We start from the raw sequence: 21,924 nt of genomic DNA on the forward strand, positions 1-21,924 counted from the left end.
TAGGGGCGGGGTCTCCAACCTATGGGGCGCAGACACAGCCCCTGTGATTGCGCAGGTGCGCGGACGACATCCTCCTTCCTTGTCCCCCACCCCGCCCAGGGAGGGGGCGGCGACCTGGGTCGCGCAGGCCCTGGCCCTGACCCACAGGGCGGGGGCTGCAGGTGACCGACGCTCCGGACCCGGCGGGGACGTTCGCACCCACTGACACTGGTCCTGACGGGGCCTTCCTGCCGTGGGCGTGGGATGATTTGGGGTTGACTGGTGTTGGGAGGGGCAGCGGTGCCTCAGGAAGACACCCCCAGGCCACTCTAGGAGGGGACCTGTCCCCTTCTCCTTGAGATCCTGGCGCTGGGGCTTGGGAGGGTAGGCAGAGGCTGGAGCCATCAGAGGTCAGATGAGGGACAGAGGTCACATAATTTTGCAAACACCTCTAATCCTCCGGGCAAAGCGATGTTTCTCTTGGGGCTTCGGTTTTCTCGTCTATAAAATGGGAGTATAATTACTTCTAACCCTTAGGTTGCAGTGCTTAATTGAGGAAATACATGTTAAAAGAAAAAAAGGAGCCATTAGTAGTATGATTACCCCAAAGTGGAAGGTGAGGCCTCAGAGAGGGCTCAATCCTGGCTGGGTCTCTGGGGAGCCCCAGGCTGGGAGCTGAGAAGGGCTAGGGGCAGAGGGCTGGGTGGGGCCTGGGCGACCCAGGACGTGCAGGGGTGGGAGGTGCAGTCTGGGGAAGTTCCCAGGCTGAGCCGGGGAGAGGGGCGTTCCAGGATGGGGCACGGCTGGGGCAAAGGCCTGGAGGGCTGAGGCATGACCGTCAGGGTTGGGGAGCGCTGGAATGCAAAGCCAGGGTGTGGCCCGAGAGGGGCCAAGGGAGAGGTCACCCAGGGCGGGTCCAGTGATCTCCCAGCAGCAAGCTGGACCGTGGTGAGACTCCAGGAAGAATAGTGGGTGGGTCTGGCTAGGTTGGAGCTGCCTCCCAGGCCCTGAGCTGGTGGTCTGATCTGGAGAGTGCCATTTCCTCGACCCACAGCCCACTTCAGAGGGCCGAGACTGGGAGAGGGCACCTAGCAGATGGGCAGGCCCTAAGGGACTTCCGGCCTCAGGTACCAGGAAGTGGCTGCCCCCACCCTAGCAGCTTCCTGCCCACCCCCTAGCCAGGGAGTGGGTGTGGGAACTGCCCAGCCCTTGGCCCTGGTCTCGGGGTTCTGGGAGATGGGCACCTCCCCAGCCCCCCCTCCACGATACAAGTGTAGCAAGACCCCTACCCCAGGTTAGAGGCGGGACAGTCACTTGTGTTTCATTTTCTGTTTATTACTTGAAATCACGGTGCTCGTGTAGGTTTTCTTTTTCGATTTTATGTTTTCATACAGGAAACTCACGCGAGGTGCCGGGGACCCCCCCGGCCCGATCCCCGAGGGCGGGTAATGCTTTCTTGGGGGTACCCAACAGGGCAGAGGGGGGCCAGCTGGTTCCCGCCTGGGGCCTCCACCCTGGACCCACGGAGGCACAGACGTAATTTAAAAATCGTTAAAAAACAAAACAGAACACACATTTAAATAGGTATCCAAGACAGTTTTTCAAAAAAACAAACCCACCCCTTTTTTCTCATCTTTTTTTTTCTATTTTTCTTTTTTTTTTTTTGAAAAACAAAAACAAAAAAAACCAAATCCTCAACTTCTACCCTCTGGGATCCCTCCCTGCCCACCCCCCCCCCACAAAAAAATTTACAGAGCTACAGTTATAACACATGATGTTCACATCTGAAACCATTAACTTTAAACACATAAGGGGGGGGAAGTGAGGACCTGGGGTTCACCTACGGGGGGGGGGGGGTAGAGGACAGGCGGGGCCAGGACAAGACTGACAGGTGGGTGGGGCAGGGCCCAAACGTCTCCATAATCATTTAAAAAATAAAAAGTGAATGGGAAAAAAAAAACCTAAAAATTCTACCCCCATTGAAATGGCCCCAGCAGCCAGATGTCCCTCAGTCCTGGGCCAAACACCCCCCAGGGCATGGGCACTGAGTGGGGAGGGTCCAAGTTAGACCAGCAGCGGACCCCCCCCAAGGGGGTTAATGCTACACAGCGTTGCCCCCTACTCAGGGGATTCACAGCTCAGCACCCCCTGCCCGCCCTGGCCACAGGGGAGGCCCCACATCCGGGGCCTGGGTCGGGGTGGGGGGCGTCGCACCAGCCCCAGCCATTCTCTCCCAGTTTTTGAAGAGATTCCCAACCACTATTGGCTCAGTCAGAAAATTAATAGTCTATAAATACCCCAAGCTCAGGCAGGAGGTCAGGGAAAAAAAAAAAATGGGGGCGGGGGCAGAGGAAATAGCACGGTGGAGGTCATGGTGGGCCAGGGCTGGGTGGAGGGAGGTCTGTCCCCCTCACTTCCTTTCCTGTCAGGAAAGGGTCCCACATCCCTCCACCCAAATCCAAGGCAGCCCCCCACCAGCCAGCCTCTCTGCTGAAACAGCTTTGCTTTCCTTTTTAAAGAAAGAAAAAAAAAAAAGGAAAATGGACAAAGAGGCCCAGAAGAAAAAAACAGACTAGAAGTGGAAGAGAAAACAGTCCCCTACTTGGCTGTGGGGACCCGGCTGGCCCCGGGCAAGTCTGCTATTGCAGCCCAGGGAGGTCCCACTGGCCTGGGGTGGAGGCCAGAAGTCTGCAGTGGGGGGTGGGATGGGTCCTCCTCTCCCCGGCCCCCTCCCCTGTCTGTAAAGTGCTTCATGAGGCATCTACATTTTTGACTTAAAACCTGAATCGGGTGTGGGGGGAGCAGAGCGGAAGGGGGTGGGGGCGGTCTCCTCAGTCTCCTGCTCTCAACCATCTGGAGAGACTGCTACATATTTGGAGCTGGGGAAGGTGGGCGGGAGGACCCGGCACACAGGCCAGGGGGGGCCCAAGAGCTGGGGTGAAGTGAGGGGAGGAGGGGCGCTGGGGGGGAGGGGCAGGAGGTAGGAAGCCAAGTCCAATGGAGTTCGGAAAACCATGGTTAAGAATTTAAAAAAAAAAAAACAAAAAAAACAAAGAAAGGCTTCTGGTGGGCGGGGGGAGTGGCCACCTGCCCTCCAGAGCTGGGCCATGTTCCTGGCAGGGCTCCGGGCTCTTGGCATCCCCACTGCCCTGGGCTGGGGGATTTGAGGGGCGAGGGTGACCAATCCTAGGCCACCACGAACTCAGACTTGATGTCGGGGTTGACTTCTGGCTTCCAAACGGAGTCCTCGAAGTCCAGGCCCAGGCCAGCAGCCTCACTGGGGCTGCTGCCGCCCCCGCTGCTGCTGCTGTCGCTGCGGCCGGTCTTGCGGCTAGGTGGCCAGTGGTATGGGCCCCGGGCGTCGCGTCGGGCCTTTCTGCGGAGCCTTTTCTGCTGCAGCAGGAGCTGCAGACGTTCCACCTTGCAGCGCGTGGCGCGGTTTTCCGTCTGCCGGAGCCGGTCCCCTGCAAAGGAGGTAGTGACCCGTGACTTGGAGAGGCCTGACACCCCTTCAGACACAGAGGGCCCTCAGGACATGCCCCAGTCAGGCAGAGTCCCTGCCGGCCTGGACACCTGTGCCAGCGAGGGAGACAGGCAAGGGGCATCCTTGCTCACGCTCCAGGGTAGCCACCCACTTATAAATAACTTAGGCGGCTCCACTGTGAGCCAGGAAGGTAGGGCCTGGCCTGTCTCAAGAAAGGCACTTCTGAAATAGTCACGGAATAAATAAACTGAAATTTGAACCTTTGTGGCTGCTTCTGTGACATAAGGGGAGACATTCAGGCTTGTGCCTTGGTTTCCTGCTTTTATGCACTGGGCTATAGAAACCTCTGGACGGCTGGGGAGCCCACAGGGCAGCAGCGACTGTCGTCCCACAAGACTCTGGATGGGGAGCAACCCTATCATTGCGGGAGGAGCTTCCTTGCTTTCCGAAGTCTCCCAAATGCTAGGGGTGGGGAGAGGGCTCTGGCTCCCACCTCAGCCAGCCAGGCCTGACTTAGCCATTCATAAAGGCTCCAAATGCCATCTGGAGATGTGCCCTGGGGGAGCCAGGAGGAAGTAGGGCTAGAGCCCCCTTGGGAGCTCACAAGGACACTTTGTGCCCCAACACACATGCCTCCTTCTCTCGGGGCTGCAGCAGAGCAGGGGCAGAGGCAGCTGCTAGCTTCCCCCCCACACCCCCCGGCCCCCAGGCGGGTCAGCTGCTCCTGCGCCCACTGGCTCACACAGAGAGCCCTTGAGAAGCAGGGGGACGGGTGGGGACGGTGGGACCCTGAGGGTAGCCACTCACCCGGGGGCTTACACATGCGGATCTGGCTCTGGCCCTGGAGCAAGGAGGCTGGGGGCGCCGCCAGCTTCTCGCAGGAGGTAGTTTTGGGGGCGAGGTCAGGGGCCGCAGCGCACTGGGCGTGGCAGCGGAGCTGGGTCAGCGAGGGGGGCATGCCCTGGTAGTGCCTCGTGGCGCTCAGGAGGTCGTTGAGGATCTGCAGGATAGTGCCGATGTCCCGGCGCGGCCGCCCGCTGCTGTCCTGGCAGTTGGGGTGCAGCGTGCCTGCGGGCAGAGGAGGCTGTGAGTGCCTGCTGTCTGCACAGTCACGTGTGTACAGGCGTGAATGAACACATGGATGGGGGTCCACACGTCAGCTTAGGGAGCATGATGGGCATGTGGTCACACAAGTGCAAGTGGGACCACCGGGCGGGAGTGGGATACACACCCACCTACGTATGTGGACACTTGACCTCATGTGTGGGGTCATGTGTGTGCATGGAGATTCCTAGGGAGAGGTGACAGAGGGTCATGCATATGTCCTCAGAGCATGGGTGTAACTGCCTGCAGCAGGACATGTGACCTCAAGTGCACAGGGCCACGGGATACATGTGGGGTCATGCATGTGCTGTGACACCTACCAGAGAAGGTCCCTGAGAAGACCCCTGGGGCATGGTTCACAAAGCTCTCGATGACGGCACCGGGTTTTCGGGAGCGGGGGTTTGGGCTGCCCCCCGGGGTAGATGTGGCATTGGCACCAGGGCTGACACTGCTGCTGGCAGGTGGGGAGCAGTCCATCTGCTGACAGAGGGAGGTATGTGTGAGCTGGGGGCCAGGGGCAGGGCATCACCACCAGCCCAGAGTCTAGATAACCCACCAGCCCAGAGTCTAGACAACCCACCAGCCCAGAGTGCCCAGGGTCTAGACAACCCACCAGCCCAGGATCTAGACATAACCCACCAGCCCAGGATCTAGACAACTCGCCAACCCAGGGTCAGGGCGTCACTGCCAGCCCAGAGGCTAGACAACCCACCAACCCAGGATCTAGACATAACCCACCAGCCCAGGGTCAAAGGATAACCCGCAACACCAGGGAGGCACTTGGGGCTCAGAGCCCTGAGGATTACCCTTTGCAGACTCACCTCGGGACAGGTGGTGGAGGCTGTGTGGGATCGGAAGGAGCCGGCTGTGACAGGGGAAGGTGAGGAGGGGGACGGACTGCTGGGCACTGGAGGGACTCGGGCAGCACTGGATACTGGCCGGCAGGGAGAGGCCACGGGGGTGGTTATGCTGGGGTCCCCTCGGGCAGCTGCAGCCGCAGCAGCTGCAGCGGCCAGCACGTGGCGGTGTTGCAGTGGGGCATGCTGGGCAGCTAGCTGCAGCTGGACGAACATCATATGGTCACCCACTCGAAGCGCCAATGTCAACGGCGAGCGGCCCGACAGGAAGTCACTGACCTGAATAGAGAGCAGGTCCGTGAGCCCGGGGTTCCAGCCTGCTGCGCCCCCAGCCCGGCCCGGCCCGGTCCCCCCAGCGCTGTGTGACCTGGGGCCTCTCGCCGCCCCTCTCTGGGCTCTGGGGTCCCTGTCGGTGCCACGGACGCTTAAATAAAATGAATCTGTATTTCCGGAAGCCTCCTCCGCCAGCCCGGCCCGGCCCGGGCGCCGCTGGGGGCTGTGGGGGACAGAGGCGCGTCAGACGGGGGGGGCCTGGCCCTCCCTGGCCAACTTGGTTCTTTAAAGGGGAAACTGAGGCCAGAGGGGGCAGGGTCCAGCTGGCAGTCACTGACTTCAAATAATCTTCACCTCACCTTTCCCCCATCCTTTCCAGCCCCCAAATCCTCTCGGCCTGTGGATATAGGAGGGGGACCAATCACAGGCCCCCTCATAAGCTAAGCCACCAGGCCAGCGAGTGGGCGGAATTCCTGGACAAATTCTTCCGTCCTAACCTTTGCTTTCTCAAGATAAATATTTATCTGTCCTGGGCGGGGTGGAGGCCGAGGGGGCGGCGGCATTACTGCAGGAAGGAGGCCCTGACCTGTCCCTGGGGCCAGAGTCTCCTGGGGCCTCAACACGCCCTGATGAACATCAACCCTCCCGGTGGCCCCTCCACGGTGGGCAGGGGTATATCTGACCCTGTGCTCACTGAGCTTCCTGCTCTGGGGCCTGGCCAGTGCCTTGTTCTCCTCAGGGGCCGGGATGGGGGGGCGGAGGTTTCTGAGAAGTGACACAAGCCGGGATGACTCAGAACCGACCGCCTCCCAGCGTTCCCTCCCAGCGCTCCGCTGGCAGCGGCTGGCGTAACCTTCTCTGCTTGGGGCCCGTGGGGAGGGGGGCAAGGAGGCGGGCAGGGTGCAGCCTCCACCCGAGGCCCAGTCTGCACAGCCCTCTGTCCCAGAGACACCCCTTGCAGAAAGGACCTGGGGTAGCTTCCCGAGAGCAGCTGGGGTCTCCCCCCCACCCTGTACTTCCTCTCTGGGGAGGGTGAATGGGCGGGCGTGACTCGGTGCCAGCCAGGGAAGCAACCCTGGGGAGCCCAGTCACTCCGCCCAGTGCCCCCCCCAGCTCCCTCCTGACGCAGGCGCTAGGGAGGATGTGAACCAAACACGCCCTGGGCCCCCCTGCCAACCGCAGCCCCCCAGTGGCCAACAGCTCTGTTCACACTTGCTCCAGGAAATCACCTGCAGCCCCCACCTGGATCCTGGGACACCAGCTCCCAGAATCCCCCAACCCTACGGATGGCAGACCACCCAGCTCCTAGTGCCCCCTCCCTGCCCCCTCCTCTGAGCTGCTTGCTGAGGGCAGGACGCTACACGTTGATGGCAGAAGGGGGTGAGGGCCTGGGGCAGGAGGAAGGGAAAAATCTGCCACCAAAGCTGTGGAGCAGGTTTCCTGTGGCCAGGCTGGGGAGGCCCGGGAACCTGCCCACCCCCTCACCGGGCGGGCAGCTGCCTGCTTCCCCCACCCTGGCACCCGGCAGATTGCTGAGGCCTGTGTCACCCTCCTGGGAGGTGGCCAGGGCCCTAGTCTGAGGAAGGCCCTACCGCCGCCAAGAAAATGAGGAGGGAACAACAACAAAAAAAAGGCAACAAAACCGGGAACCGGGTGCGGGCCAGCCCCAGCCCCAGCCCCAGCCTCCCTCCCAGCCGGTTACTAAATATTTTCCTAACATCCTGTCTAGGCCTTGCTGCCCTAAGGCAGGGCGCCCCTACCCCCTCCCCCTTTCAGGGCAGAGAACAAAGGCCAGAGAGGAGGAGGAGGAGAAGGAGGAGGTGGAGGAGGAGGGGGTGATGAGGTCCCCACCCTCTACAATGGGGTCACAGAAGGCGGAAGGAGTATAACCCAGGCGCCCCCGCCCCCCTAGCAGAAATGAAAAAAAGGAGAAACTGGCTTTGGGGAAGCCACAGTGGCCTGGGGGGGGCTCCACAATGGGGGCGTATGAGACTAGGAACACAAGCCCTGGGTGTGAGTTGTAGGCCAAGGTCACCCCACAGGCAGGCTTGTGAAAGCCTGGTCCCCTCCCCCCCATGGCAGCCACCGTGGGAGAGAAAGCCCTCAAGGTCAGGTGGTGATTGCTGGGGGCGGAGAGGAAGCACAGTGACCAGGCCAGACTAGCACCAAGGTGGGGTGGCAGCCCTCCCCTCCCCCACAGGCCTTCTGGGTGCACAAACACCCAGTAGGCTCTCTGGAGTGGCCAGGAGGTGCCCCGCACCCTGGGGCTGCTCCCTCAGATCAGGAAACGGCTGGCGAGGTCTTACCTGGGTCTCGGTCAAACTCTCTAGGGCTTGCATCACAGACTGCTCCGGCCGTGAGGCCTGAGACTACAAAGAGAGAGTGGGGAGAAGGCACCTGAGTGCAGGTTCCCAGCCCTCGGCTCGGGCATCAGGGTGGGGAGGGACCTGCAGGCTGGGGTGGGCTGCCCTGCAGGGGAGGGGGCCCCAGTGTGTGCAGGTGGCCTGTGGGAGGGGGACGCCTGCCCGTGTGGGGCCGGGGCACACTGCCCCCCAGCCATTTACCATCAGGCCGGCTTCCACAGTGGGCACCAAGGTCAGCTTGCTGCCATCACCCACGCCGAGCTCCTGCAGCTTCCCCGAACTGAGCCGGCTGGGGGGGAGGAAGGAAGAGGATGAGACTCCGCGGAGACAACACAGGGACGCGGAAGCGGAGGCCGCGGGGGAGGGCTGTGCTTGTGGGGGGAGAACAGAGAAGTCGTTCCCACCCCCACCCCTTCCTGGCTTCTAGATCCAGGGCCCTGAGCTTGTGAAGAGGGCTGTGTCTGGCCCCGGGAGCCCCCATCCTGGCAGCTCAGAGCCTTTCTCTCCAGGAAGCCCCAGCTCTGGACTCTGGCAACCCCTTAGTACCTCGACAAGAGACTGTCATCATCTGGGCCCCGGCGTGCCCTTTGCCCCCCTACTCTACCCCCGCAGGGCAGCCCCTGCCTGCAACCCCAACCCCAGCCCTGGGCTCCCCTCCGTGGACGCCGCGGGCCGAGGAGAGGCCTTCAGGGGCTGCGCGGCCGGGCTCCCCCTCCTCCCTCCCTCCCTGGCGCAGGCCGCTGCCGCTCAGACAAAGGAGACCCTCCCCCTCCCGCCCCTCCCCCACCGGGGCCCCTCCGCTGGGGATGGACACTGCATGTCCCCGGAGGCCCGCGGAGGGAGGGCTCCCCGGCCTGGAGGCGATTTAAATACCAGGGAGGAGGGGGAGGCTGCGGGGAGTGCTCGATGGCTAGAACAAAGGGGGGGAGAGAGACGCAAAGGGGGAGACAGCCAGACGTAGGGGGACCGCCGAACAGACGCGGAAGCCGGCGAGGACGCGGCAGAAAGGGGGCGACCGCGGCCCCCACTCGCGCAGCTGGGAACCCCGCGCCGCTCTGGGGTTTCTGCCTTCCCCCACAGAGGGGCCGCTTAAGCTCGGCCTGAGACGCCCTCGCAGCCGCCTTTGTGCGGAGACCCCGCTCGGGGGAGGGGGCCGAGACAGGCAGGGGCCGAGCAGAGGGCGCCCGAGAGCGCGCGGCGCGCCCCCGACCCCGTCTGGCCGCCCCCTTCCTTTCCTGCGCGGCGCGCTCTTTGTTCCCGCCCCGGGGCCCGGGCCCAAGGGGGCGGCCGGCCGGGGGGCGCGGGGGCCGCGAGCGGCGCGCGGTACCTACGTGTCTTTGTGGAGCAACGCCAGGCGCTCCTTGGGCACTTTGAGGCGCTGGGACAGCCGCCTGCGCAACCCCTCCACCGTCTCGTCGGGCGGCACCGACAGGTCGTAGCGGGTGCCGGTCGTGCTGTGGATAGCCAAGCTCAGGGGCGCCGCCTCGGCCGCCGGGCCAAGCTCGCAGGCACCGCCGGGGGCCCCGCGCCGGCAGCTCCGGGCGCCGCCGGGCTGCGGCTCCATCCCCCGCGTGCGCTGGGGCCTGGGGTCCGCGGGGCGCCGCCAATCCTCGCCTAGCCCGGGGGCAGGGGCGGGGGCTGCCCAGAGCCCGGGTCCGAGACTCGCTGGGGGGCCGGGGGCAGCGCGCGTTGTTCGCTTCGAGACCGTCCCGGCGGTGGGGGGCGAATCCGGAATCCAAATCCGAGTGGCGCTACGGGGTCGCGTCGGCTCCTCGGGGCACCTTCCGGGGGTGGGGACGGCACTCGCGGCTCCTTTAAAGGGCGGCGGGCGCGACCGAGACGCGGCGCGGGGGAGGTAGGGGAGGGGGCGCCCCTCAGCCGGTTGCGCTCGGTGCTGTCCGCCGCTTGAGTCCCGCTTCCCCGCGCGTCCCCTCCCTTGGCAACAACCGCCGCCGCTTGGAGGATCTGGGGGTGAAAGTAACAAGAAAAAAAAGTTATAATGTATCAACGTTCCAAGGGGCGGGGCCGCCGCCCCCTCCCATTCACTACTTACTCCGCCGGCCCCGCGCCGGCCAATCGGCGCGCGCCGAACGCCCAGTCGGCCACGCTCCCTGGCCAATAGGAGGCGCCGCAGCGCGGCCCCACGTGGCAGTGAGGCCCGCCCCTCTCCCCGCCCCCGGCGCCTGGGCGACCAAGGGGAGCGCAGCGGGGGCGGGGCTGGCGCCGCTCCGGGCCCGCCCCCGCGCCCCGCCCGCGCCGCGAGCCATTCATAAGGCCCGGAGACCGCAACAAAGGGCGGGCGGGCCTAAGGGGCGCGGAGCCCCGCGCGGGGACCGGAGCGGCCGGCCACTGGGGGGGGCGGGGGAAGAGGCGCGGGCCATTGTCACGGCGCCGGGAGGAGCAGGAAGTCGAGGGGCCGCATCACCGCGTCCGTCCGGGAAGCGCCCGGGAGCGGAAGCGGGAAGCCCGCGCCTCGTGGCCGGGTCCAGGGCTGGGCGGCTCGCGGGGACGCTCCTGCCGGCCGGGCCCCCCTCCGTGGGCGTGGAGGTCCGGGCGGGGCGCCTGCACCTTGGTGACGTGGCCGGGCCCGCTGGTCCCGGGAGGGCTCCTCCCGCGGCGGTGCCACCTCGCGCTCCAGCCCCCACCTCCTATCCCGGGCAGGGCCCGTTTCCCGAGACGCGCCCGCCCGAGCGGTGACGTGACGCGGCGTCCCCGGCTGCGCCCGCGCGCGCCACTTGGGGCTGCGGTGAGTCAGCAGCGCCGTTGCGCCCTCTGCCGGCCCCACCCGGGAGCGCCGCCCGGAGTCCCGGGGAGGGGGCGCCGCGCTGCCGGAGCTGTCGAGTTGGCGACGGGACTGCGGGCAGGGGGAACCCCGATAGGGGACAGAAGACTCTAAGTCCAGACCCTAGCACTGCCTGACCTGGGAAACTGAGGCTGGACCGGCAGCTAGTTCAAGGTCACTGGCGGGGAAGGGGGAGTGCCCCGTGGCGGCGGGGCGGGGGCTGAGGTCTGGCCTGGGCGGTGCTGGCTACTCGGAGCCCCTCCCACTCCATACCTCGGTGGGCTTCCTAGGGTCGGAGGGACCCCAACCTTGCTGCCTCAGGAACAAAGAAAAGTGGGGACACCCTCCTCGCCTCGTGCCCTCCTGCCCCGCACTCACCGGGCGTGGCCAGTCCAAGGTCCCCGCAGTCCTGAGAGTACCCGCGTCCGGGACCGAGTGCGTGGTGGCCTGGCTGGTCTGGGGCAGAGCGGGCGGCCCCGGAGCCTTTATCCTCGCCGCCTTCCCTCGGGGTGGAGTTTGGGCGGGCAGGGGGCGGGGGGGGCCGGGCGGACGGTGACGCAGGCTGGCCCCCGCCCCTGCTTGCCAGCCAGGGTCCTGGGGCTCAGTAGGGCATGGACCACCCTGCCCCCAGGCTTCTCCCAGTAAAGGGAGGGCACCCCTTGAATGCCACTGAGCAGAGGGTCTCAGCGTACTCGGATGCACCCCAAGTCAGCTGCCAGCACAAAGCCTCAGGGTGCCCGGCCCACTCCCTGCCCCGCCCCCTTTCCTGCTGCCCCAGGCCTGGTGCTTCCGCGTGGGGGACAGGAAGGGGGGCCTGAGTCAGCGCCGCCGTCCAGGAAAACACGGAGTCACCTGCCGTGGAGTGGGGGTGCCCGGCCAGCTGCCCGGCAGCCTGACCTTCTGCATCCCTTAACGGTGACCTCAGAGGGCGTTTAGGGAGCGATTTGCCCGTGCCAGGCCTGCCTTGTGCCCTGCCAGTCACCAGGCAGCCACGCTGTGTGACATCTGGAAGTTATGGGTCTCTCTGAGCCTGTTTCTCAGGGCTGGGGAGTGGAATGAGGGAGCGTTTCAGGGCTCACTCTGGGGTCTTGCTCCATTAGTGCACCCACCTATGCTGGCACCCTGCTTTTGGGGTGGGCATAGCCACCCACTTTACAAAGAAACTTGAGGCCACACAGGATTGGGGGACACTGGGTGGGTGGCTTCCCAGGAAGCCTGCCCCCTCTGCCCAGAGAAGGGGGACCCCAGGCTCTACCCCAGCACCTCTTGTCCACTTATCTGGTTCCTTCCTTTATCTGGAGTGACCACCGCTACCCCCACCCTCATCTGGGTGCCCCTCCCAAGGCTGTGCTCCCACCCAAGGCTCCCTGCAACCTCCAGCCCCCACCTTGACACAGGTGCACCCAGGCACCCCCAACCCTGCAGGATCACAGCTGTGCCAGAGAGGCTAGAAGTCTTGGGATGGGGTTAACGGGCTGGGTTTTGAGGGATGAATAGGAGTTTGTCAGAGGATGATTCTTCAGGAAGCAGGAGTAGCTTGCCCATTGAGCACTGGGAGCTCAAGAGATGGCACTGGAGAGCAGAGAGGCAAGGTCTGGTACTGGGGCCAGGCGGAGGGGCTGGGGGGCTCTAGGTGGTACGACCTGCTGGGCCAGCTTTGTTCTGCTTCCAGAGAGAACAGAGGTGGCAGCAGAAGCTGTGGGCTCCAGAACCCAGAGCCTCCAATGTTGGCGGGCAGCCTGGGTGGGGCAGGGGACTCCCTGATCAGCCCCTGCCCCTCGTCCTCCTCTAGGCAGGTGGCATGAGGCTGGGGGTTACCACTGGGGTGGGGAGGACTCTGCAGCCTGGAACCATAACCTGCTGGCCGGGAGTGGAACTGGACACATGGAGCTCTGGGGACATGCTAGACGCTGTGACAAGAGGGGATCACTTGGTGGCATAGGACTGTGGCCCTTTGGGTACAAGATGCTCTGGATGGTCAGACTTAATAAACATATTTCCCAGTCCCCATGGCTGAGGTGTTTGTTCCCAGGTGTGAGAGGGGACCAAAGAGGCACTCAGTGGACCTTCCTGGGATGGGGACAAACACTCATGCTCTGTCTTGCCCTGCTGTCATGAAAGGGTCTTGACCCCTTGGTTCCTGAGCCTCTGCCCCAACACTCGCCTTGTCGGCACTGCTGTTCCGGAGGGATGTGGTAAGGGCTGGCATCCTGAGGCCCAGCTCAAAGACTCATACCTCCCTCAGGGGTGGGGACAGGGCCCCCAGTGTGGGGTGTGCTGGCCCAGGCCAGGGACAGGCTCCTCCTGCTGGGCCCCTGCCAAGCCCCAGCTGTGTCCTTGGTCTTATTTATAGGGCTCCATGGCCTGGCCAGGACCTGAGGGACAGCAGAGGAGGCCTGGGCAGGGAGGCTGTATTTGGGATCTCGTGGCAGGCACCACCTTCCCTGGGCTGGGTTCCTGGGAAGCAGGGGGCTGGCTCCTTGCCCCTCAGGACCAACGGGAGTGGGCCCCAGACAGGGGGCCACCCTGCAACAGTTACCTGATCTGCTGACAGGCTGCCCCCTAGCTGGGAGCAAGCCTGGAGCACCCCCCCGCCCCCCGCCTTGCACGCACTCAGCTCTCACATCCATGCCTTGCATGCAGCCATGGAGAGTCACTCACATGGGACCATGACACATGCATGAGCTGCCTGTCCATGCTGACAAGCCCTGGGTGACATAGGCAGGCCCCAAGTCTCCACATACTCACCACCCTGGAATCCCCTCCCCCACAACAGCCCTGTCCCAGGGAAGGGAGGAGTGGCAAGGAGACCTCTGTCCCCCAGGCTGCCTGCAACTACCTGAAGAGAGGCAGGACAGTGCCAGGGAGCCACCCCCTTCTAGGCCCATCCCACCCCTTCTAGGACCAGCCCAGAGGCCTAGATGCCAGGGAGGTGCCAACACCACTGGAGATTAGGCACTTGGCCAGGCCCGGGCCACCCACAGGCTGGGCGTGCACAAAGTGGGGCCCACCTCTTCCCAGGGTGGCTGGGGTGGGGCGGGGCAGGGCGAGGCTACAGAGAGCTTGGCTTGCCACCATCAGAGCACCAGGCCTGGGGACCAGGAAGCCGGCACAGGTGTCTCCCTCCCTAGTGCCCCTAACCTGGCTCCAGGAGTGGCGGCTGCTCCCCCTCCCTGCCCATGTCACCTTGGCTGGTGACCATTGCCTATCCCTACCCTCTGGGGGTGAAGGCCAACACTCTGCCCGATGCTCACCTGGCTGCACCCCTGCAGAGCTGCCTGTATCCCAAACACTACTCTGGAGCCCTCCCAGGTAGTCCCTGGAGATTCAGAGGCTCCATCTCATGTGGGGCACAGAAGGCCAAGGGAGAGGCCCAGAAAGGTCACACTGGCCCAAGCAGGAGTGACAGAACAGTGAACACAAGTCAGGCTTCTTGGTCTTTAATGAGGGCGTGGGTTGAAAGCAGGTTGCCTGTGGAGGTGGCTCCGGAGCACAGAGGTCCCAGCGGCAGGCTCTGCAGGGCACAGGGGTGGTGTTGGGCCTGTCAGGACACGGGTGACCCAGCTCCCAAGCCTGCCAAAGCTGGTGAGGGGCTTGTTCCTCCTTGGGTCTTGGGCACAAGGGCAGGGCCAGAGGCCGGGTCAGAAACCTGGGCTGTGCTGCCCCCTGGTGGCCTGCGTGGCAAGCACAGCTCCCCCAAGACCACTCTGGGGTTTGTTGGCCCCTGCTGACAGCCGGAACCCGAACCCCAGGGAGCTGGTTCCACCTGCCTGGGATATCCCCTCTCAGCCGCAAGCCTCGGTTTCCCTGCTGAGGAGGGACACGCACCGACAACCTACTCCAGGGCCTTCACCAGGGCCTCATTGGCCTCGATGCGGATCTGGATCTCTGCCCTTGCTGCCTCGTCCGCTGCCCCCGACAGCTCCGCCTGCGCCTTCTCCAAGTTCGCCTTGGCTGCCTGCAGGGAGCAAGCAGGGGCTGAAGGCAGAGCAGGGACTGCAGCCCAGCACCTGCCTCTCCACTGGGCTCCCTCCCCAGTAGCCAGGGAACTCTTGGGCAGTTTTGACCGGCTCTGAGCCTCAGTTTCCCCTCTGACACTCACCCCAAGGTCCAGCATGTCCAGCGTCACTGCCTCTTCGGCCAGTAACTGCACTGAGGAGTCGGCATTCACCGTGACAGAGCCACTGCTCACTGCAGAGGGAAGACATGACACCCCACATCCAGGCAGGTGGCCCTGGCACCTTCTCCTGAGCTCCACACACCCCCAAATCTGCACCCTGGGTGTGCTAGAAGCCACTGGCCAAGGGTGACACCCATAGGACTGGCCCTAGCGCCCAACAGGGAGAAATGTCTGGAGAGAAAAAACGAGAAAAATACCCCAAGAGAGGACAGACAACAGGAAGCTGCCTAAGGACACACATGGGACCAGGGGGCCACCAGAGGCCTTTGCTGAGGGAAAGGGCCCCCTCTCCCTCCAACCTACGAGCCCAGGAGTTGAGCTAGGGTCAGAGGCAAAACCGTGCTGAGCTCGATCCCTGGTTCTACAACTGCAGACAAGTGACGCAGAGAACAGCTTTCTTAGAATTGGTTTCTCCCCACACAAATGCCCTCCACCAAAATCGACTGCCCCTCTCCTGCACGTTTTCTTTATTCTTCGTTTTTTCTGAGATACGGTCATGCTCTGTGACCCAGGTTGGAGTGCAAGGACGTGATCACAGCTCACTGCAGCCTCCAACTCCTGAGCTCAAGCGATCCTCTCCTGCCTCTGCCTCCCGAGTAGCTGGGACTGCAGGCACCACCACACCCAGCTAATTTCTTCTGACTTTTTCTGAAATCAGGGTCTTGCTATGTTGTTCAGGCTGGCCTCAAACTCCTGGCCTCAAGCAATCCTCCTGCCTCAGCATCCCAGAGTGTCAGGATTACAGATGTGAGCCACTGTGTCTGGCCCCCAACATCATTTTGCTTCTCTTCCTAGTGTCTGTCACCCATTGACCCATCACACCTTGGTTAATTCGCAGTCAGTCCTAAGCTGGGAAAGAGCAAAGTTCTGTCTGCTTTGCTTCTTTCTGTATCAGGATACTCATGTCACTACCCAGCCTGGGCTGTGTCACAGACACATCTGCTAAACTTTACTTTTCTCAGGGCTCCAACTGAGAGGAGACTGACCTGCTGCACTTGTGGGCCCTGCCATGCTGCGGTCCACTGGACTTACCAAAGTACTTGGAGGTGGTGCCATCCTCTGCGTGCACCACGACCATCCCGGGACGGAGGACCTGCAGAGTAGGCACATGGGCTGCCAGGATGCCAAAGGCTCCAGTCAGCGTGGGCACATCCACCTGCCGGACGTTGGCATTGTTGAAGAACACCTGTAGAGTAGAGCACGGGGAACCCCATTACTGCAGGCCAACCCCACCCACTGCCACGGGGACTCAGTGTCTCCTGTGGTGAAACAGATCAAGGCAGGACCCCGCACTTATGAGAGGTGAGGTGGGGTCCAATGCTTTGTAGTTTTTTTGTTTTTTTGCTTTTGAGACAGAGTCTTGCTCTGTTGCCTGAGCTAGAGTGCTGTGCGGTCAGCCTAGCTCACAGCAACCTCAAACTCCTGGGCTCAAGCAATCCTTCTGCCTCAGCCTCCTGAGTAGCTGGGACTACAGACATGCGCCACCATGCCCAGCTAATTTTTTTTCATATATATATATATTTTTAGTTGTCCAGCTAATTTCTTTCTATTTTTAATAGAAACGGGGTCTCTTGCTCAGGCTGGTCTTGAACTCCTGACCTTGAGCGATCCTCCCGCCTCAGCCTCCCAGAGTGCTAGGGTTATAGGCGGAAGACACCACGCCCGGCTAATGCTTCGGTTTTGACGCTGGGACGGCTGCGCCTCAATTTACTCATCTGGGAACGGAAACGCGGCGATGTGCATTCACTGGGAGAGAGCACGCGGCGGGCCAGCCCGAGGGGACCCCGGGGCGCGGCGGGGGCACCTGAGGCCTTAGGGGAATCGCACTGGGGAGAGGGGGGCCCTAGTGCTGAGGTGGGGCCTTGGCTCCGACCCCAGAGAGACAGGGCGAAGGGAACAGGACCGGGGGGCGACCGCAGCGCGTCCGGAACCCCGCGGCGTCGCACCTGCGTGGGGGAGGCGAAGGTGAAGGACATCTGGCCGGGGCCGGCAGCGGGGGCCGGGGCGGCGGCGGCCTCGGCGTAAGCGCGAGCCTGGCGCACAAGGCGGCCCAGGCCGGGGCGGCGGAGCAGTGCGGCGGGCAGCATGGCGGCGGCGGCGGCGGACTCCGGCCGGACCCGGCGGCCTGGAGGGCGAGGAGGACGACGGAGGCGCAGGTATGTCTGGGAGAAGGAGTCCCGGTGAGAGCGCACGCGCGAACCACGTCTACGGGCAGGCCGCGCTCGGGGCTGACGTCAATGGGCCCCACCGCGCGGGGCATGCTGGGGGAGGTAGTTTTTTTGTGGGTTTTTTTTTGAGACAGAATCTCACTCTGTTGCCGGGGCTAGAGTGCCGTGGCGTCAGCCTAGCTCACAGCAACCTCAAACTCCAGGGCTCAAGCGATCCTCCTGCCTCAGCTTTCCGAGTAGCTGGGACTACAGGCATGCGCCACCATGCCCGGCTAATTTTTTCTATATGTTTTTTGTTTGCCAATTAATTTCTTTCTATTTTTAGTGGAGACGGGTCTCTCCTGACCTTGAGCAATCCACCGGCCTCCGCCTCCCAGAGTGCTGGGATTACAGGCGTGAGCCACCGCGCCCGGCCGAGGATGTACTTTCCTTCTGGCCCCGCTATGTGAGCGGCCCCCCGCCCCCACGGGTGTCAGAGGAGGGCGGGTGAGACGGTTGGGGACGGGAAAGGGGCACTTGAGCTCCAGTGTCGCTCATGACTTTGGGGGTGTTCACTGAACGCCAGGCGCTGGAGAGACAGCAGGGACACATTGAGATTCCTGCTCTGGATTTGTGGAGGGAGGCTTTAGCCGACATGTGACATAAATGAGCAGGTCGTGCAGCGTGTTCAGTGGTGACAAATGCAACAAATAAATAAACGAGCCCCGAGTAAGGGGGCAGCATGGGGCAGGTGTAGACAGGTGCAGGTGCAGGCGCAGGTGCGCCCGGGGCCGCCCCGGGGCAGAGGGCGGGGGCTGGGGAGGCGGCGCCGGAGGGGCCCCGGCGCCGGCAGAGGGCGCCCAGCGCCCGGAGATGCGTTAGCCGCAGCCGGCCCCCTCCAGGCCGCCGCCCCCGCGCGACACTGACGCAGGAGCGCGTGCGCGGGCGGCCCAGGGCTCCGCTGACGTCAGGCGCGGCCCGCGCAGCCTCGTTCGTGGCCATGACGTCACCGCCCCGCCCGCGCGCTCACGCAGATCGGCGGCCCCAGCTGGGCCCCTTCAGCGCTGCCCCTCCCCCCACCTCCGCTCCCTGGGGTCGGGGAGAAAGCGGGGATGGGGCACACACTGGGCCTGGCGAGGGGGTGCAGAGGGCTGGACCCCAGGGGTGCAGGGAGCAGGGGAGGGTCGCAATGACACCTGGGCCTGGGCTGGGTTTGATGGCCTTATGATGATGCAGCCATGGAGACCCAGAGCCTCCCTCCCATGGTGGGCAAGTCCCATACCTTCCGTGGCTCCCCAAACCTGGAGGTTGCACCCCTGCTCCCTGCCCGTATTCCAAGGTGCACCAGGGCGTCCTGCCCCGAGGATCTGGGTAGCTGAAGAGGGTCCCGCCAGCACTAGGCAGGACAGAGGCCGGGGCCTGCCCTGGCTCCTCCCTGGGCCTACGCTGCGAATGGCGCTTGGGGTGTCAGTCCTAATGCCCTGGGTATTCCGACCCGGGGTAAGGTGCAGAGTAAAGCCCTGCTCACTTTCTAGGAGCGTCCTGCGGGCACCCCCAGCCTCTCCTGGACCCCGCATCCAGCTGCCACTTCAGGAAGCTAGGAGGTCTAGTGGGCTCCTCAAACTCATCCATTGTGCAACTCTCTCCTATCCCCACTCGGGTGGCGCTGGTGTCAGGGCCCCAAACATGGGGTTATCCTAGAAATCCATTCTGCCTGGCCCGGCCACTGTGGCCACCCTCTCCCTCCTGGATAGGCCCCGCCCCGTTTCCTCCCTGCCTCGCCACAATGTGTCTTATCCAACAGCCAAACAGAATCGGTCTTCTTTTAAAAAACTGAAACCTGTTCCTGCTCCCTCCAACACACAGATACTCTGCAAACACACGATTCTACCTCAAGGCCTTTGCCCATCCAGTGCCTGCTGGCCTGGACCCAGCTTCCCTAAGGCAGCCACCCCACAGTCACTTGCCCATTCGTTCCTTCGTGTGCTGGCCCTGTGCCGGGCACTGGCACCCACACTAGACAAGTTCCTGCCCTTGGAGCTCACAGTGTAGTTGGGACCAGATCACACACAAGAGCGGGTAAGAGTCTCAAGGAGAGAGTCGGGTAGGGGATGGGAGGTGTGACACTCGTACTCGTGGCCAAAAGGAGGTGCGCGGAGTCTTTGACGCTTGGGAAAAAACTTGGGGGGTCTTTCAGCGCAATGGACAGAAAGCCCTCCACGGTGGGCACCTTGGAGTGCACAGGCCCTGAGGTTGGCTATGGCTGTGGGGTTCCTGGAGCACTGTCAGCCTTTTCTGGATGAGAAAGAGGTGCCATTGCAGGGTGCTGAACACGGGCCCAGTGGGGCTGGGATGTCTCAGAGGGAGAAGTCAGGTTTGGCTCCTGCTGGTGTACTGGTGACGTCACCCCACGAGGAGCAGGCATCTGTGGGCTCGTTTGGGCCCGGGTGACACTCAGCACAGCTTTGAGTATCTGCTATGGTTTGCTCATTTGCTGTCCTGAAAGGGAAGAGGAGAGGGGAGGGGGCTGGTGGAGCGTGCTGAGCCCTTGGCAGTGCGGGGGGGGGGGGGGGGGGGACCCGCATCGGCGTGCAGGTGCTGGGCGTGTGCCTCCCAGATCTCTTGGCCTGTGCATCTGGGGACCCCCAGACTGAGGGCAGCTGTGCCCCAGAGGGGCCCTGGCTGTGCATCTCCATATCCCCACGGGAGAAGCAAGATAGGAAGGGGAATCGGTGTACCGTGGACTCCCCCGTGGTGCATCTCAGAGCCTAGAGGAGTAATCCTGCGTCCCAGGACCTTCCCCCCAGCCAGCTGAGTCTCTGGGGACCTGGGTTAGGTGAGTCGTCCAGAGGGGTGGGAGCGGGGGACCCGGCCGCCAAGGAGGGGGCCAGCTCCGTGCACTGAGGGGGCGCGGGGCGGAGCGTAAGCTCCGCCCCCCGCCCCCGCCGGAAGGGAAGAGGAGGCGGTGGCCCGCGCGCAGTGAGCCAGAGCCGGCGGCGAGCGCGGCGGGGGCGGCCGGCCTGGGACCGGGCAGCACCGGACGCACCGGGCGGGCGCGCCGCCAACGCGGTCACGTGCGCGGCCCCTCCTCTCGCGCCGGCCTCCCCCGCGCGCTGCTCTCGCTCCATTCATAAATTCTCCGCCTGCTCCGCGGCCACCAGGCGCCGGAGCGAGCCGGGAGCGCCGCGCAGCCGCTCGCCCGCCCGCCGCCCATGGGCCGCGCGCCCCGGCGCTGAGGTAGGCGCGGCGGGCCCGGGGCTGCACCGGGCGGGCGGGAGGCGGGCCGGGGATCAGGGCCAGCTCTGGGGCCCGCCCTAGCTCTGGACCATCGCCCATCCCTGTTCGGATGCGCGGCGGAGGGAGGGCGCGGAAGAGCCCGGGCGGGTGTGGGGGCCGGCTTCGGAGCTCTGTAGCCCCTGGCCCGACGGCCCGGACCGGACAAGGACCCCCGCCCACGCCTTTCCTCCGCCACAGTTTCCCCTGTAACATCGGGCGAGGGCGATGGCGTTTTCGGCCTCTTGGTTTAGCCAGGGTTTGCGTGGAGCCTGATGTCAGGTTCTCTCCCTGTCCTCGGGCCGGCGGGGGGGCGTGGGGCTGCCCCCTGGGGAACCTCCGCCCACGCTGCCGCACTGGCTCCCTCCCCCTAGCCCACCTCTCTTCCCCTCGGCCTCCTGCCATCTTTCCCGGTCTCCTACTGCCACCGTCCTGTGCCTCTGCCCCACCCCCTCCAGCCTGAACTCATTTTCCGACCTACATATGCGCCCCCATTCCCCAGTATTGGGGAGCCCCGGCCATCCTCTGACCCGGAGCCCTGAGGACACCTGGCCAGGGTTAGGACCCTCCCCTTCTCTGGGCCTCGGTTTCCCCAATTTCAAGTGGCAGTTAAAGCCCGTAAGGGACTTAGGAGGCTGGAGGCTGTACGCTCCTCTTTTTCTGGTAAAGGGCCTCGCGCTCGCCGGGCCATGCCAACTCGGGGCTGCTGGGCCTCCCAGGCGGTTTCCAGGGACGCCGGGGTCCTTTCCGCCTCGCTGGCGGTGGGACAGGTGCAATTTCCAGGGACCCTTTTTCCCCGAGTACTGAGCTCCCCTCCCTGGCCTCAGTTTCCCCCGCGCGTAAGGCCGGCCAGCCGGGCCTGGGCGAGGCTGCCAGGCGCCCGGGCTTGGGCACCGGCGGGGAGGGCGCAGCGGCCATCTTGCAGCCCAGGCCACCGCGCGCCGCCCCTGCAGGAGGCCTCCCTCCCCCGCGCCCCCTCCCCGCCCCTGCTCCCTGGCAACCCGCCCCCCCCAGCCTCGGCCTGCTGGCTCGGTCGCCATGGGAACCAGATTCTTCAGGGCTGGGAACAGATGCGCCGCCTTTGTCCTTTTCACTCTCGCTGGCGGTCTGCAAAGGGGACATGTACCTCCTGGAGTCAGGACCCTGTCACCGCTTAGCCCTGTCCACCTGTGTGGGCGGACGGGGTGGGGAGGGGTTCTCTCTTCACCGGTCTATGACTGGGGCCCTGCCAGGGGGTAACTGGAGTCTCTTGGGCTGGGGCAGCCCACGGTCACCTGATGGGAACGACGGGGCACCTGGGGTCTGGCCTGAGCGAGCTGCACGGCCTCAGTTTCCCCATTCTTCCAGTGGGTGCTTCCCCTTTCCCAGCCAGAGCTCCCAGCCTGGTGCTGCATACTGGGCGGGCCCCACCGGCTGCAGAGGTAGCTGCGATACTCACACACGCGCATAGGGCATCACCGCCCCCATTTTTAAGACGGGGAA

The 21,924-nt window shown here is 64.1% G+C and overlaps 2 protein-coding genes across 7 annotated transcripts; both read right to left on the reverse strand.

The window, feature by feature from the left end:
* Positions 1-1,293: 1,293 nt before the first annotated feature.
* MIDN (midnolin) lies at positions 1,294-11,318 on the reverse strand. Of its 5 annotated transcripts, none has more exons than XM_075998294.1 (9): positions 11,221-11,318; positions 9,392-10,025; positions 8,262-8,349; positions 8,004-8,066; positions 5,792-5,920; positions 5,389-5,703; positions 4,888-5,047; positions 4,283-4,531; positions 1,294-3,443 (listed from the first exon to the last, which is right to left on the reverse strand). In XM_075998294.1, exons 2-9 carry the CDS (start codon positions 9,622-9,624, stop codon positions 3,166-3,168), a joined length of 1,515 nt encoding a protein of 504 aa, XP_075854409.1. In that variant the 5' UTR covers positions 9,625-10,025; positions 11,221-11,318; the 3' UTR covers positions 1,294-3,165. The 5 variants fall into 5 exon arrangements, with proteins under 5 accessions (XP_075854409.1, XP_012601230.1, XP_075854408.1 ...); XM_012745776.2 differs by having other exon boundaries at positions 4,271-4,531; positions 4,888-5,044; positions 11,221-11,317; XM_075998293.1 differs by having other exon boundaries at positions 4,271-4,531; positions 11,221-11,317.
* A 2,948-nt stretch (positions 11,319-14,266) lies between these two features.
* ATP5F1D (ATP synthase F1 subunit delta) lies at positions 14,267-17,236 on the reverse strand. Of its 2 annotated transcripts, none has more exons than XM_075998296.1 (5): positions 16,969-17,236; positions 16,055-16,208; positions 14,945-15,033; positions 14,671-14,800; positions 14,267-14,383 (listed from the first exon to the last, which is right to left on the reverse strand). In XM_075998296.1, the coding sequence occupies exons 1-4, from the start codon at positions 17,107-17,109 to the stop codon at positions 14,678-14,680; spliced, it is 507 nt and encodes a 168-aa protein (XP_075854411.1). In that variant the 5' UTR covers positions 17,110-17,236; the 3' UTR covers positions 14,267-14,383; positions 14,671-14,677. The 2 variants fall into 2 exon arrangements, with proteins under 2 accessions (XP_075854411.1, XP_012601247.1); XM_012745793.2 differs by having other exon boundaries at positions 14,267-14,356; positions 16,969-17,234.
* Positions 17,237-21,924: the final 4,688 nt, after the last annotated feature.

Source organism: Microcebus murinus, chromosome 27, assembly GCF_040939455.1.
Source record: "Microcebus murinus isolate Inina chromosome 27, M.murinus_Inina_mat1.0, whole genome shotgun sequence".
Lineage (NCBI taxonomy): Eukaryota > Metazoa > Chordata > Mammalia > Primates > Cheirogaleidae > Microcebus > Microcebus murinus.